Source organism: Arachis duranensis, chromosome 2 (genome assembly GCF_000817695.3).
Source record: "Arachis duranensis cultivar V14167 chromosome 2, aradu.V14167.gnm2.J7QH, whole genome shotgun sequence".
In the NCBI taxonomy this organism is placed as follows: Eukaryota; Viridiplantae; Streptophyta; class Magnoliopsida; order Fabales; family Fabaceae; genus Arachis; species Arachis duranensis.
Genome location: NC_029773.3, coordinates 86,043,592 through 86,059,905, shown reverse-complemented (window position 1 = coordinate 86,059,905; position 16,314 = coordinate 86,043,592). Strand labels below are relative to the sequence as shown.

At 36.8% G+C, this 16,314-nt stretch overlaps 3 protein-coding genes across 8 annotated transcripts; 1 reads left to right on the top strand and 2 right to left on the bottom strand.

Moving 5' to 3' along the window:
* The first annotated feature begins 5,302 nt into the window (after positions 1–5,302).
* LOC107475502 (uncharacterized) lies at positions 5,303–8,910 on the top strand. Its single transcript, XM_016095151.3, has 3 exons — positions 5,303–6,941; positions 7,487–7,676; positions 8,261–8,910. The coding sequence occupies exons 1-3, from the start codon at positions 5,343–5,345 to the stop codon at positions 8,386–8,388; spliced, it is 1,917 nt and encodes a 638-aa protein (XP_015950637.1). The 5' UTR covers positions 5,303–5,342; the 3' UTR covers positions 8,389–8,910.
* Positions 8,911–9,104: 194 nt separating this feature from the next.
* On the bottom strand, positions 9,105–11,844 carry LOC107475500 (uncharacterized protein ycf20). Of its 5 annotated transcripts, none has more exons than XM_052256907.1 (4): positions 11,471–11,844; positions 11,053–11,265; positions 10,156–10,478; positions 9,105–10,033 (listed from the first exon to the last, which is right to left on the bottom strand). In XM_052256907.1, exons 2-4 carry the CDS (start codon positions 11,223–11,225, stop codon positions 10,026–10,028), a joined length of 504 nt encoding a protein of 167 aa, XP_052112867.1. In that variant the 5' UTR covers positions 11,226–11,265; positions 11,471–11,844; the 3' UTR covers positions 9,105–10,025. The 5 variants fall into 5 exon arrangements, with proteins under 5 accessions (XP_052112867.1, XP_052112865.1, XP_052112866.1 ...); XM_052256905.1 differs by having other exon boundaries at positions 9,105–10,478; positions 11,471–11,574; positions 11,654–11,844; XM_052256906.1 differs by having other exon boundaries at positions 9,105–10,478; positions 11,471–11,569; positions 11,654–11,844.
* Positions 11,845–12,925: 1,081 nt separating this feature from the next.
* LOC107475499 (uncharacterized) lies at positions 12,926–15,824 on the bottom strand. Of its 2 annotated transcripts, none has more exons than XM_016095148.3 (3): positions 15,566–15,824; positions 14,661–15,045; positions 12,926–14,036 (listed from the first exon to the last, which is right to left on the bottom strand). In XM_016095148.3, the coding sequence occupies exons 2-3, from the start codon at positions 15,011–15,013 to the stop codon at positions 13,382–13,384; spliced, it is 1,008 nt and encodes a 335-aa protein (XP_015950634.1). In that variant the 5' UTR covers positions 15,014–15,045; positions 15,566–15,824; the 3' UTR covers positions 12,926–13,381. The 2 variants fall into 2 exon arrangements, with proteins under 2 accessions (XP_015950634.1, XP_015950633.1); XM_016095147.3 differs by having other exon boundaries at positions 14,661–15,053; positions 15,566–15,823.
* Between the last annotated feature and the right edge of the window lie 490 nt (positions 15,825–16,314).

The window sequence follows — 16,314 nt, the reverse complement described above, 5'->3', positions numbered from 1 at the left end:
TAAATGTTAATATATAATTTTTTTCATTATTTTTCTTAGAATGAAATTATTTTTCTGTGAGTTTATTAAATAATTTGAATATTAATAAATAAATAAATATTTTTTTAAATAAATATGGTAATATTTGTTAGATATTTTAATAAATAAATATTATAATAAAAATGTGAATGTTTATAACAATATTTATATTGACATCGATTTATTATTTGTAAGAATTATTATTTATTTAAACTAATAAATATATTTTTGTGGAACAAGCCTAACAAGAATTTGATGGTCCGTAAACTGGATCCGCCACAGACGTGAAACTCGATGGTCGAAAATCACTTACGCTCGACGGGTTTCTTCCACTTTTTTAGGATTGGGGTGATAAGAGGATTTTACCCCTTATTAGCTGCTCTGGTGGAAAGGTGCAGGCCAAAAATTCATTTGTATTGCCGGTGGGTGAGGTTACTGTGACACTGGAAGATGTCGCTCATATATTTAGCCTACCCATTAATGGAGAGCATGTGAGCGGATGAACAGATAGTAGTAGCGACTTCCTATAGAGCCAGAACATCGCGATATTCGGTCGTGAACTAGAAGTCAGTAGTTCTTCGAAGACCTATATAAAGTTGGGTTGGGTTCGACGTATCAGAGACGTAGAACCGTTGGACACTAAAGAGTCTATTAAGAGATACGTCAGATGCCAGATTTTCTGTTTATTGGGTTCGACTCTATTCACAGATAGGTCGACCGCATATGTCTATGCGAAGTATCTACCATTGCTTCACGATTTCGAGCGGATCCATACTTATAGTTGGGGATCAGCATGTCTCGCATATCTTTACAGAGCACTATGTCGTGCATCATGGTATGATATAAAAGAGATGGATGGCCCTCTTAATCTGTTGTTTGTTTGAGTATGGGAGCGAATGCCCTGTATTATGCCCGTACCGAGACAGACCCTTCCACCGGCTGAGATACCAGTTGTCATGAGGTAACAAAAATCTATTTTAGTCCTGCGTTATATTCACGATACATGTTTGATTTACGGTGACTTTTTAAAATTTTTTCAATGAATCATATTTCAGGTGGAGTCATTCGGAACGGACCACAACGTGGTTATCGAAGACCGCAGCGAGATTTAGGCAGGATATAGATTACATGGAGGAGGTAAATATTTAGGGTTCGTGTGATTCCTATTTCCAAACATTAATATTAGGGTTCTAATATACCAATAATATGTGACAATTTGAGTGGCGGCCATACAATGGATTGATCATACCCGACGAGTTACATGGATGCCTTGAGGTGTGTGACATCGTTACTCCATTGTTGTCGTTCGAGTGTGTCGAACGGCACCTTGTGGACTGAGTGATGCGTTAGTTTGGGTATGCACAACCTCCCCCAAGAGTAGCAAGAGACATTCCACTAGACCAGCATTGCATCACTCTTCGCGGAGTGCAACTTCATGACTGGACAGTTTTACATGGAGTATGGATAGCGAAATGAGTCAACAGGCGAAACACTCGGCTGCGGGATCTGCACCCCCTTCCGACCTGTGACTTTATACCGACGGTGGAGTACTGGGATTAGTACGTAGGCTCGTACGGACATATGCCGAGATTGTCAGAGCACGTTCCCTAGCATCCATATCAACCACCAGTACCACAACCATCGGCACCTCAGGGTGCACCTTAGGGTCCACCTCAACATGCAGTGTTTGAGCCATTTCCTTATCATATACCACAGCCACTGGACCACAGTCATGGTAGCCATCAAGGCGGGATTAGCGACCAATGTGGGTCCCTTATAAGCAGGCCATGTCTCGGGATCGCCTAATGGTGTGAACTCAAATCTATATACCTTACGAACCTCTGTCATCTTATACATATCATGCACATATAACTGCCAATCGAGACGCTAGTTAGCACAACAAGCAATAACATGGCGACATGGTAGTCGTTCCACCTGAAAGTGCCTATAATCACAGGTTCGTCGCGCAAGATCAACAACTAAGACCCTTTCCGCTAGTCATTTTGCTCACCTCAAATACCTCATTTTGTCTATCAAACCGGTGCACAGCTATATTCCCAGCCTGTTGCATATTTGCTTCTATTCGATGTTGTGCAAATACGAAGTAAGTAAATCCAGCACACTTGCGTTCGTGAGCTTCAGCACTCTTCCGCGTAAAAGTTCATTTAACCGATAATACGTTGCTCGGACGAGTGCCAACACAGGTAGATTTCGGGCACCCTTTAACACTGAGTTAATGCACTCGACAAGGTTCGTCGTCATACGGCCCCATCGATGTCCCTCATCGAATGCCAATACCCAATGTTGGAGTCCAATGGCATCACACCACCTGGCATATGCCTCGCCTCGCTCTTCCAAACTCTTATAGATGATGTTGTACTCCTCCACCGTTATTGAATACCCTATGTTGACAACAAGTTTTTACAAGTGATGGACTTTGAATACCCTTAAGAAGTTGCTACCGATGTGCCTTATATAAAACCATCCACCATGCTCTTAGAGGTTGTCATTCACCTCCAGAATGATTTACTGCTGCCCGGATCGACTCATGTCGGCCTGAGATCATACCCACACTGTCTTTTCTAAAAATATGCGTCGCAGATTCCTGAGAAAGAAGTGCCACACATCAGCTATCTCTCCTTCCACCAAGGCAAAAGTGATAGGCACAATATTTCGGTTCCCATCTTGTGCAACAGCAACCAAAAGTATACCTAAACGCCCTAATGCATGGATTGAAACTCCAAAATACGCGATGAAGTATTTTTACAATGTGCGCCTCCTCGTTTCCGTTGTACAGTGGTTATGTTTCTATTTGGACAATTGAACCAGGCATCTTCTGAACCATGATCGAGAGCCACCATGGCAAAGTTTGGTAAGAATCCTCCCAACCACCGAAAACTTTGGCTATGGACTTCTACTTTGCCAACCAAGCCTTTCGGTAACTGATGGTATAGTTGAAGCTTGATTGGACTTCCGCTATTAAAGATTTCACCTTGATGGACGGGTCAGTCTCGACCAATGGCCTTATAGCCTCAACAACTGTATCCGAGTCCAACTTCAAATGATCATGTGAAATTGTTCCCATTGTGCACGTGTGCCTACCGTTGTATCTGTGTATCTCCCAACAACCTTTTTTCTGTATCAAGTTGGCACGGATAAGCCAGTCGCACCCACGCCCATACGTCTTGCATTTTGCATAAAACGTTTGTGGTTCAGACTCATACACATTGTAGTCAACTCCTCTAGAGATAATGTAACTTCTAATTGCTGCGACAACCAACTTTCTAGAATTGTATTCCATTCCAATCCTGAACTCTCCGTCCTCAGGATCAACAACGCCTACAGAAAGCAGAGATCATCATTCATTAATCAATCCATAATATAAATTAACAAAAATGTATTATTCAGTCATCATGTACCTATGTTTGCATATTCCAAAAATTTCGGTGCATACATCGCGTCAAGATCCAAGTTACGCATAAAAGGTGGAACGTTCATCGGTTGACTACCCGAGGGATGAAGCACTACATTCTTTGCTGCTACCTCAACTCCCACATCACCATCCTCGTCTTCGTCGCCGGCTTCATAAGTGGCTTCGAAGTCATCTTCACTGTCACTATTCATTCTTTCGTACAATGCAGCTCTATCATTCTCTATATCTAAATCATTTTGAATCCCATCCGCCTCTACGTTTTCAAACTCGACATACAGCTCAATCTGTGGCTGTCGTATTGAGTCTGCTGATGAATTTGGAACATATTCTGCATACTCGCTACATCAATAATCGGCATGATATCAAACTGTGTTAAACCACTAAAAACTACAACCAGATTTCGGTACAGAATTCTGCTCACTCTCCTTAACACACCGTTCTCCATGCTTTGACAGAGACCGTTCTGAAGCTCCATTAACGTCATGGTGCATGGAACCACAAATGAAAACGGATTCTAAAACACAAACCTCACTCCTTCATGAGTATTCCGTATTATCTCACCGTTGCGATACACTACCAAGTTCACGGTACCCTCCATTACACTACCAACACACTCAAAGAACACTACCAACACACTCTAAGAACACTCAAAACACACTCTTCTTCGCAATGAAAATGGTACCAAATTTTTCCTTATATAGAGAGGAGTATTCAGCACGCCTCCACGTGTTGCTTCATCAGCCAATCAAAGCTCGCCACGTGTCAGCACGCAGGACAAACCAGACTTCAGCACATGTCAGCACGCCCCCTACGTACTGACTTAACACACCCTCCACATGCTACATGTAACACGTTTGACCATATATCTGACACGTCCACCAAATTATAAATACACTCACTACACCTATTTTCAACTAAAACACCACTCCTTACTCCATAATCAAATCTTGAGCTACAAGACCAAATTGTCCCTCTCTATTTGTTCTTTAACACTTTAGTAATAAACGGTACACATAACATTTTTCTGTTAAAAATTTACGAAAAAACTAACAAAAGAACTTGTCTAACAGATTAATTAATTAAGAATCGCAATAACATTTTATTTCTGTAATGGGATGAATGGTCGTATATTTAAATGGTCAAAAAGTGAAAAAAAAAATTCTTTTTAATTTTTTTAAATAAAAACAATAAATTATTTTTACATAGACTTTTCCTCCTTCTTCTCTTGTTATAATTAGTTAGTTAACTGTCAATAGTATTTATAAAAAATTACCAACGATACTTTTTATCTGTGATTTTTTCTATTGACTATTTAGTCATCGATAAAAGTGATTACCGACAATTTAACCTATGATAAGGCTGTGGGTAATAATCTAGTTTTTGTAGTGGTTATTCTTGTTTATTTTTTTAAAAATTATTTTTTATACTTATAAAAATTAAATTTTTTATAATTATATATACTCATATTTCGTTTATAATTATGAATATATTTTGTCTACATTATAAATAAAATATGTGGAAGACGTCAACTTTCACGTATTTAAAATTTTTTACATATTTGTTTACAGAATAAATAATGTGTAAATAAAATATGTTTTTTTTTGTGTGTACGCTTTAAATTATATATATTTTGATAAATAAAATATTTAAATTATTTATTTATTAAAAAAATTCAAATCAAGAGTGTAAAAAAAGAATGTATCATTTTTCTTTTTCTTCCAATGAAAACGAATATTCTCTAGCAAGCAAAAGTGAAAGTCCCCAACAGCATGGTCCAACTGTCCAAGGAAGACTTGAGATTCTCAAGCAAAGAACTCGGAGCTTCCACACACCTCAATAAAACTCACTTTATTATTTGTTACCGCTTTTTTAAAAAAGAAATAGGAAAAAAATGTCACTCCTCCTTCGGAACCCACTTCCGCCATCACTGTTCCATTTCATTCCCTCCATTAACAACCCTTCTTCATTCCAATCACAAGCTATGGCTTCATTCTCTTCGTCTTCTTCACCTTCTACGCCTTCCAGTTCCACTGAACAACAAAAACAACAACAAAATCAAAACCTCGACCAAAACAAACTCTCTCACGTGCTCAAATACCACAACCAAACCAAGCACCACTTCAACCGCTACGCCAGGGGCCCACATGGGCTTGATTGGGCCAACCAGCCCAACCCATTTCGCAGGTACCTCTCTTCCCCTCTCCTCCCCCTCCTCCATTTCCCCACTGATGATAACAATGCTGATGATGATGCAAATGCACCCCTTTACAATTCACTCTTCCATTCTCTCCCTTCTCCACAACCCATTTCCAAAACCACCATCTCAAAGTTCCTCTATGATTCTCTTGCTCTCTCGGCATGGAAAACCACGGGCTTTTCAACTTGGTCCTTAAGGGTTAATCCGAGTAGTGGGAATCTTCACCCAACTGAGGCTTATGTTATTGCACCTAACTCCATTGAATCACTTTTTGACACACCATGTGTTTGTCATTATGCCCCAAAGGAACATGCTTTGGAGGTAAGGGCCAAAATCCCACCTGAGTTTTTCAAAAAGTTCTTTCCTTTGAACTCTTTCCTTGTTGGGTTGTCTTCGATTTTCTGGCGTGAGGCTTGGAAGTACGGGGAGCGTGCTTTCAGGTACTGTAATCATGATGTTGGACATGCTGTTGGTGCTGTTGCTATGGCTGCTGCTGGTCTTGGTTGGGATGTGAAGATTCTTGATGGTTTAGGGTGTGAGGAATTGAAGTACCTTATGGGGCTCCATGTCTTTCCTGAGTTTGAGGTTCCATCACGTGCTGTTATGGGGAAGTTCCCTGAGATTGAGTTTGAGCACCCTGATTGTGTTATGCTTGTTTATCCAAGTGGGAGTCAAGGTTTTGATTTGGATTACAAGGAGTTGAGTAATGCTATATTGGAGTCTTTTCCGGAATTGGAATGGAAAGGGAAGCCGAATTCCCTTAGCAAGGAGCATGTGTGCTGGGATATTATATATAGAACTTCTGAGATTGTGAAGAAGCCTTTGACTTCAGGGGATAGGTTCTTGGTTGATCCATTTCAGAGTAGTGGCAGTTATAGTGAGGGTTCTTACAAGGGATATAGTGTGAGGCAAGTGGTTAGGAAGCGAAGGAGCGCTGTTGATATGGATGGAGTTACAGGAATTCAGAGGGATACATTTTATCAGATAATGTCACATTGCCTTCCTTCAGGTTGCCAACCTGGAGGAAAGCAAAGGAGGCAGCTCGCGCTGCCATATCGTGTACTTCCATGGGATGCCGAGGTGCATGCTGCTTTGTTTGTTCATAGAGTAGTGGATTTGCCTCAGGGCTTGTATTTCCTGGTCAGGAATGAGGATCATTTGGGTGAGTTGAAGAAAGCTATGCGTCCCGATTTTGTCTGGGCCAAACCAGAGGGCTGTCCCAGTGAGCTTCCTTTGTATGAACTCCTGAGATTTGATTGTCAGCGGCTTGCCAAGCAGCTCTCGTGCCATCAGGTTCATATTATGATTAATAATATTTCACTTGTCTTTCAGATTGTTACATTGAATGATAGAGTTTCATAAATGCTGAAAACTTAATCAAATATCAACCCATTTAAGTTATGATACATAGTCACAGAAAGAAAATGGTTCCCTGTTCTTTAGGACAATAATTTTGGGTTTTATACCTATAGCTTTTGCTAGTTAGGCGTTCTGAATTTGGTATTTGCTTTCAAATAAAAATCCTTGTGCAAATTGTATTCTCTTAGAAATATATTTAACAGCAAATTAATCTGAGAAAAGGTCTCGAAGTTGAAGTTGAGGGTTTCAAAACTTAGTTGTTCTCTCTATTTATTTATTCAAGCCTCCTAGGAGCTACTAGTTTTGAGGTACAGTAATTATGTAGAGTTAGTATCTCTGTTTTGATGCCGTTATATATAGTGTTCTTTGTACGAAGTTTTTTTTATTCCCCTTGCAAAAAGAAACAAAAAACGCTTAAATAGAGCTGATACTCTAGCATATTTTGATCTCCATTTTTTTAATGCGACCTATGTTTACAGGAGATTGCAAGTGATGGTTGCTTCAGCCTTGGTATGTTGGCTCGGTTAGAGCCTACATTGCGTGAGAAGAATGTATGGATGTATCCTCGTTTATTTTGGGAGACTGGAGTCCTTGGACAGGTATTGTACCTTGAAGCACATGCTGTTGGAATCTCAGCAACTGGAATTGGTTGTTTCTTTGATGACCCTGGTATGCTTCTTCCTTCTCGCCATTACTTTGAGAATCTCAGTCTGTTGGTTACGTGTGGATCAACGTTGCATCTGCTACTTAGAAGTTAATACAAAGATTGAGTAACTAGGAACTAGTGAATTGAATTCTACACAACTACTGATAACTAATCATCACTTCAGCAGTTGCACTTTCACATCAAGTTACCATTGCTAATTTTGCATCATACTTCAATTAGTTCAATGTTTCATTATTAAGCTGTCACTGATGAGCATCGTAGTTTAGTTATTATAATGCTCCTTTTTTACATCATTTCCTAATTGAACATCTGGGTGAACTCATTAGATTGTTGTGGAAAATGTATTCTTGCCAGATAGAAATTTCATTGGATACTTTCAATTCTGTTCATGTGCATAAGATAGTAGCTCTAGCAATATGAACTCATCTCCATGTATGCATATGTTCTTAATGATAATTCAGACAGCTTTTTTCCATTAAGTTATAACATTGAAATCCTGGAAAAGGTTTTTCTTGGACAACACTATGCTTGATGTGATGATAACTGGAATAGACTTTCATTAGTTTTCTTTTTGTGTCTTCTGCAGTGCATCAGTTGCTTGGGTTTGAAGGGTCAACTTACCAAAGCCTCTATCATTTTACTGTTGGAGGTCCCGTCTTAGATAAGCGCATAATGAGTCTACCAGCATATCCAGGCCCCAATGTTGATGCTTGAGTCTCGTAATGACTTTCCAAATTACAATTCCATGAAGAGCTGCACAACAAATGAATATCAGGACTGAATTCTCACGATTGGAAAATTACCTTGACTATGCAAGCTGCGAACTTCCACCATTGTTTGAATAATCTCGTGGATCCATCTTAGAGCCAACCATATCAATTAATGGTAGAAATTCATTCATGACATGGTCAAGTTGGCTTTCCATTTGAGGCTCTGTCCCCAATGAATATATCTTGCTCTTGCATGACACAACTTAGATTGTTACAACACCTTTGTATATGTTAAGTCCTCATTGTCAATAATCTTTGGACATACACATTAACATACACAAGTTTTGTATAGTGATTTGAATTAGTTATATTTGGTGTTGCCAAAATGTAATGACAAATAAGGGTAAATCATAGCACTTACCCCTGAGCCTTATTTTGAGTTATAATTTCTAGCACTCAGATAAGGCTGCTTGCATGTTATTGTTCTAATATAATTAATACTACCTAGTGTTTGACTAGTTAGTTACTTTGTCTTGCTCCTCTTTACTTAACAGCTTACAAGTGATTGTTGTAATAGCATCATTGGCAAAGCATGGATGAGTTAAGAGAATTAGATTTTTTTTAATTGAATAAAATAAAATTACTTTTAGAGGTATAAATTAGTTAATGTTAATATGAGGGTAATAATGACATTACAGCTCAAAAGTATTTTTGCTAAACTAAAAAGTAATTTCATATATACTTTCACCAAAACTCGAGGTTAATCAAAAGGTGATATTTACATCCACAAGACCACAATCTTCAAGATCCAAGTGTACACCAGACATGCAAAAACTCTCTAAACATTATATATAACCTTTACAAAACATGTTGCAGGAGTCTACCATATATAAACAAAATCTGTGAATCAACATATGTCATCATCTGCATTACTTGATGGAGCCTGCAGCAGATGACAAACAATCTTGGAGTTCTTGCAAGAAGATGATTCACAATCACATCACTGCATGAGCCAATCTTGTGCCAGAATTAAAATATGAAATCACCAGGCCAAGAACTGAATCGAGTTTCCTTGGTTTCAATAACTAACATACTTGTTGCGAAAGGATTTGTGGTTCATCATCTGTGCTCACGACTCACAAGCCAATAAAAAGTTTGGTTTGTTTGTTCTGCTTTGTCAGAGTGACCTTCCAGAACTTGAATACCAGCAACCCTGACAGCAAAGATTCAACACCAAGATGAACCAACTTGAGAATAAGGGAATGAAGGACTGTAGCATTGATCAAACAGAACTCAGTATCCATCTATGGTAAAAATTGAAGTTGCCGATTGCTTCAATGTCCTTAAATTATCTAAGTCAAAACTATTGCTCTGCTGATCATAAATACTGATGACTGTCGTAACAGCTTGAATGGACTACCTTCTGAATTTGAGCAATGGCTTTCAGCAATGCTAACCTTAGAAGTTACAGTCTAAATTATGTCCAAGAAGTGACACTTTCACATGTCTCAAACATATCTGTGATGGAGAACCGAACAGACTGCGTGTCATTATCACTGCAAAAATCCAACTCACATGGAAGGACTTCTGCTTAATTTAAATAAGTGTGAGAGGAAGCCGCAGTTCGTCAAACCAGATTTGTCAGATTCCTGGTAATAACATCCGAATACCAGTGACAAAGACCAAAACAATCAATATTTAAATGAATCCAAGAAGAGTCCCAATGTTAGGCCAGCTTTCCAATAATTGAATATTGATATTAGGCTCCTACCTTTGCTAACAAATGGAAGAGAAGTTCCATACATGAGAGCGCCGATGCCTTCCACAACAACCACGGCTAAGCCAGCAGATAGAATATCCCAGTCACCTGTTTGTCCGATAACAGTGGCAAATGCAGTAGCGCAATAAAAACCAACCAGGAAGGAAAGAAGTTTCATCGGAAGATTTTTCTTTACTTCCTGAATCTTCGAACCTAACGTGGTCTGAAACTCTTGAATCACTCGGATTATGCGTGTTCTTCCATTGGTACCGTTAGAAGTGGAAGGACTAAAACCACTGTCGTTTAAGCTGCTTCTAACAGACCATGTCATCCTCCTGAAGAGCAACACAAAGACTTAATGCATGATTCTCAGTGTATGATTATCTTACTATATTCAAATCACATTCATGGATGTACTATTAGATGCAGGTCTTAAGAGATATAATCCATTACCTGAAAATTACCAAACTCTTTTCTGATATAAAGTAATCACACCAACAGAGATATTACCCATTTTTAGCAATTTTTACACTAAACTAAATCCACCATGATTAAAGTTATGAAACACATTCCATCTTTCTGGTGAAGATAGATGTTAACTTTCAACTTATGATTGTAGTGCAACAGTAGGCACTAATGAACAGTTAGAATATTAGATACTCTAATTGAATAGATAATTATTTTATTAAAGAAATAGAAAATATGTAATCACATGGAAACAATGAAAATAACTAAGAAAGACAGTCGTATAATATAATCATGCACAAAAAAATAACCACACATCTCAGAGTGCAAGGCTGCATTGATATGTTACAGAACCTCCAAATCTTCAAAGTTGTCACATATATTCCCAGATTATCCATATGATCAACTAGCATAAGCATAACCGAAATGCCACCACTGACTTACCTGAACTTGTCAATCAAACAAGGTTGAGTGAAACCGAAACAGCAAGTAGAGAATTGCTTCTGGCCGAAATTGATTTTACAAAAGAGTGCAGCAATGGCAGATTGAGAAACTCCTGAACTTATACAATAAAGAGATACAGATTTGGCGCTTGCCATGTAATTGTGTGATGCCATTCTGGTTGAAAGCAAAAAGCAAATTGCATAATCCTCACACCTAAAGATAACAGAATTATAAGAAACATTAGTGGGAACAGTGCAAACAAGAAGACAAACCAAATGCTCTAAATTAACGATTTTTCAATTGATGACAGGGACTTTAAGCATTAGAGAGCTAGGAATAGCTATAACATGAACAAACACTATTCACAGAATCTTATTATTCTTCAATCAATTAACTCAATTTTCAAGTGTTTTTATACCTGTGCAAAATTTCCAATCCTATATCCTTGCTTTAATGCCGTGAAAAGACAAATTAAAATACCCAGACGGAAAAGTTTACAACTTCGATGCTTTCTGCGCTGTACTAATGAAAAGATGAAAGGAGCAACATGGGTGTTTCTGTAATATGAAATAAAAGCTGAAACAAGGAGTAAAGTTAGAACCTTTCAGTGTGTGAGACCGAAAAAGAGGGCTTGAATATGAAATTTGATGATGAAGAACTTTATTGGGTTGTCCTTGCTTCTCTGTTCTTAGTTCCCTATGGAGTATAGTGCTTGCTGCTAAAGGGTAATGAAGAAAGAAAAATGGGTTTTGTTCATTGAAGAAGAAATCCATTTTTGTTATGCTTTCATTGCTATTTGTCCATGACCAAGGCCATTTTTTTTCTTTTTGGGATTTTATTTATTTTTTCTTTATAGACACTACTAAAGAAAAATGTTCTTAATAAAAAAAAAGCTACATTTCAATTGCAATTGCAAATAAAACTATATAAGTTAATGGAAATATAAAATTCTTTTAAATTTATAGTATAAAAAATTAGTAGTAAATTATTCTAAATATACTGAAAGTAAAACACTACATTGTACGGCCAATGAATTATAACTCAAATAGCATACCATACTTATTTAGAAGACGTCTTTGATTAAAAAAAAACTACATTGTACACAAAAATACAAGAGATTATGGATCAAAATATCATATGCTTTTCAAAAGGAACAAAGCAGAATCCAGAATTATTTTAGAAATATATTTAATTTGTAGATGAAATATTTAGTTTAAAATGACACAACTGTAACTAAATTGATTTTATTTTGTTCTACTCAAAATTTTATATACGAAAATATCCAAATAAAATTTCTATTGATTTTGAAAAAATTTATATCATCAGATTGAAGCTTTCAACCTAACAGATCAAGAATTAATTTGTAGTAGATGAAAGTTTTATTTAAGAATCACCGATTAACAATGAGTTGTTGTATATACATAATAAAATTCGAACTCTAAACACTTGATTAAACGAACGAGTAAACTAACTACTTAATTCAAGTTGATTAAGCACTTACTTTCCTACCAAGTTTATAATTTTCTCTTTATCAACGTCTTTGTACTTAAATCTTCGAACACTTGAAGATTGCACTTACACTTTGAAATTCTGTAAAATGGTGTTTATTTTGTTCAATGCTATAGAATTTAGTTATATTTTCAGAATGTTAAATTTGCAGTATAGATTTAAAAAATGAAAAAATGACATCTTTATGATAATTCTGTTCAGATATATATCATTAAATATGATAATCGCAGCATTACTACATTGCATGTTGTATCCCCTTGTTTACATGTGACATTACCTGCCTACTGACATTTACACAATGTGAATCAACAAAATCTCTTATCTTGTCATAGATTCGGCAAAAATGCTTTTGTTACAACATATAAATCCTCAAAAAATGGACAAGTATTTAAAATTCTGAGCATTACACATGATAATTTGCACCACTTCAGTCACAACAAAAATCAGTTGCAAAATAATATGCTTGCTAAATACAACTATCATATCAGAACCTACATAGAAACTATACTAAAAAGTTTGTACCAATCAAGCTAGCCATTTTCACCATAAAACCCCTCAAAAAATAACTAATTTCCTTCGGTTTGTCAACTCCTCAATCCAATTACAGATGATCCTTTTTCTCTTTAGCATTGTTGAAATGAGTATACAGATTTCAGGCACTTGATGAAAAACTGAGCAGTAAAACTGCCACCTCTCCAGACTTGAAGCAAGAACATCATTGCATTGCTGAAGAGTTTTCTTCGTGATCGTAACCACATTTAGCAAGTTGAGGCAATTCGGAGCTATATCAAATGCTTCATTCTATAAAATTGCTAAATTTTTAAGCCTTTGACCGTCTAAATTCAAACCATATCTCATAGTGATTGAATAGCAAACTATCGTGCGTATGCTTCCCAAGATACTCAAGCCCCAAGCTTGTGAGCCTCTTTGTGCATTCCTCTCCACCCAATCGCGAACAGAACTTAATATTGTGTGATACGAAGATTCGTCCATCATAAGGTCTCAACTTAGATGCTAATCTTTCCAATCCAATCCACACGAGCTTATCAGGCATATGAATAAACACGGCACTAGCATAAATCAAATCATACACTGTGGCAGAATCGAACTTACTGAAATCCATGTCCTCCCCCTTAACTATCAAAGGTCGTTTGTGTAAGAGGCCTTGGGCAGGAAGCTCATATCTAAATGCAGCCATCAAAGAGAGCTCATCCCTTTCGAGACAATGAAAGTGTTCAGGATTTAAATATCGGATGAAATGTAAACCAACACGGAGCGTACCACAACCTATCTCCAAGACCTGTGAGTCGGGTCGGAGTTGACTAGCTTGAGCAAGAAACTCAAAAACGTCTCTTCCACCTGCCCAAGGCTCGCCATAGTTGCTATGGTGTTCTTCAACAAGGAGTTCCCCAGGGCACGGAAGGGCAGTGTGATTATCTGATCCATCCCCCTCATAGTGTGATATACCCTTAAATCTGCAATTAGATGAAAATTTAGTGATCATAATCCAGAAGAGCATTGATGCATTCATGCTCAAATAAAAACTAGGCATTGCAACCACTTCTTGATAAGTATATTTCATATACGGCTCCAAAAACATTGGAATCTTGCAAAGAGAACATTGAGATGGAGACAGGACAAGGAAGATTACTCAAGTTGAGAAGAAAACATAATGCAAGAACATAACATTCTGCAGTTCCTATACCAATAATATAAAATAAAAATAAAAGGAAAAATGCAATCTGTAGTTCCTTCATTTTGAAGAAATTGTGCTTCAAACCAATAAAAGAAAGGGGAGTGAATTTTCTACATCCACTCATTCTCATTTCTCGCATCTTCCATACTTTAGATGACACAACCAGGTATTCAGTGCCACATACCCTACAACTCAGACCGTTAAATATATCGTGTCTCCCTTAGTGTTCTCTCTCTCTACCAAATTGAAACTCTCATTGCAAACAAGAAATGGCACAAATCTCATAATTGTCATTCTGAAACTCTGTAATGAATGAGATAAAAATCTGGCAATCCCGAAACAACAATATGCTCATACAGAAACACACAAAGTGAATAAAACTGACTGAGATTAAGGGACTTACTGTCTAAGATCCTCAAGTTGCTGAGCCCTAGTCCGAGGGTTAATACCCTTGCGAAGCACATTGTCATGCATATGAAGCCCGTTTGCTATGATTTGATTTTTCACCCACTCAACATCATCCTTCCTTGTTGACAGAGTAAAGCCACCACTGCCAGAATCAGACACAGTGCCACCAACACTCACGGCGTTGGCGATGGGGTTTACAGGCGGGCCTGAAGTTGAAGGACAGGAGCAAGAGGACAGAGAGGAAAACAAGAAGAACAAAAATACAGCAGCCACCAAAGCAGAAAGAACCAACACAGGCACTGTTATCACTACACCTTTTGACATTGCCCTCGAAGCCGAGAGCGCCATCTACCAATACTACAATAGCTCTTATTGGCACCCTGCAAATCTAACAGGAAAATGAAAACTCAGCAAACAGACTATCGCTGAAAACTCATACCTGAGTTCATAAACTCATTGTTATCTTAAATTAAACAATGAAGTTAAAATACAAATTGAACCACAATGCTATAACATCCTAAACCAGTGGCATCAAAGTTATCATTATGAGTACTTCTCAATTAACCCTACCATATTCATGTATCAAGAGCTAAAATGTTAAATCGTAAACCAATTGAAAAAATCCACTATTCCCATCCAAGGCGGACAGAATCATGAAGCATTCAATAATTTAAGCAAAAAGGAATCAACTTGGGGATTATCGCAATAATTGGAAACCCAAGCCTCGTCCCCACAATCAATGCATTAAAAACCACTTCAATATGAATCCAAAATACCCGAGACCATGAGCATGAATCAGTAAAAATACGAAAAAGTTAAGAACTTCAACGAAAAGCAAGCATTTTGCGAATGAATCAAAGACATATAAGGAGATAGAAATGGAGCAGAATTGAGAGTTACCGTGTTGGAGAGTAGATCGATCTAGTGAGCGATGTTGTGGATATGAGTTGTTCTACACTATGATTGGAGGAACAAAAAGGAGAGAAAGAAAGAATTAAGAATATGGTTAAAGAAGAAGAAGGTAATAAAAATGTTTGGGTGGAAATGGGACGATGATGATGATGAAGGAACCTAAAAACACGAGTCACTCCGACACAGATTGGATTTACTCAGGCACATGGAGCGATGCAGTTTTTTTTTTCTTTTTCAATTTTAAATATTTTCTGGGTTCACCTGTGTCGGTGATAGGTTTATATGTTTTCTTTAGAATATACTCTTATTTTATAAATTTAATTTCCACGGAATGTCGTCTAAAAGAATTCTTTTATACAGATAGTTAATCATAATATTATCATAAAAGAATTATTTTTTAAATTTATTATTTAAAAATTATCTAAACTGATGAATCTAATTTAATATTATATAAAATTATTTATATTATTATTGTATCAAAAATAATTTTTTAAATTCATTGTTAAAAAGGATCATTTTAATATAAAATTATTAAAGTTTGAAGATGAAATAATTTATTTTTTAAATATATTTGTAAAAAAATGGTGTCGAAATCTAACTTTAAAAAAAATTTGTGAATAAATATCTTTATCTTTGAAGTTAGAGACCAATGAGATTTCTTTATTAGTTTAAATATATTTTATTTATCAGATAAAAATTTTAAGTATATAATAAATATATTAGTTTTAAACATAAAT

Coding starts and splice junctions, on each gene's coding strand:
- LOC107475500 (XM_052256904.1), bottom strand. CDS start 11,225: ATGGCATCACACAATTACATGGCAAGCGCCAAATCTGTATCTCTTTAT. Junction 10,479..11,052: donor TGTTTGATTGACAAGTTCAG/GTAAGTCAGTGG, acceptor GTTGCTCTTCAG/GAGGATGACATGGTCTGTTA.
- LOC107475499 (XM_016095148.3), bottom strand. CDS start 15,013: ATGGCGCTCTCGGCTTCGAGGGCAATGTCAAAAGGTGTAGTGATAACA. Junction 14,037..14,660: donor CAACTTGAGGATCTTAGACA/GTAAGTCCCTTA, acceptor ATCTAATTGCAG/ATTTAAGGGTATATCACACT.
- LOC107475502 (XM_016095151.3), top strand. CDS start 5,343: ATGTCACTCCTCCTTCGGAACCCACTTCCGCCATCACTGTTCCATTTC. Junction 6,942..7,486: donor AGCAGCTCTCGTGCCATCAG/GTTCATATTATG, acceptor CTATGTTTACAG/GAGATTGCAAGTGATGGTTG. Junction 7,677..8,260: donor TTGTTTCTTTGATGACCCTG/GTATGCTTCTTC, acceptor TGTCTTCTGCAG/TGCATCAGTTGCTTGGGTTT.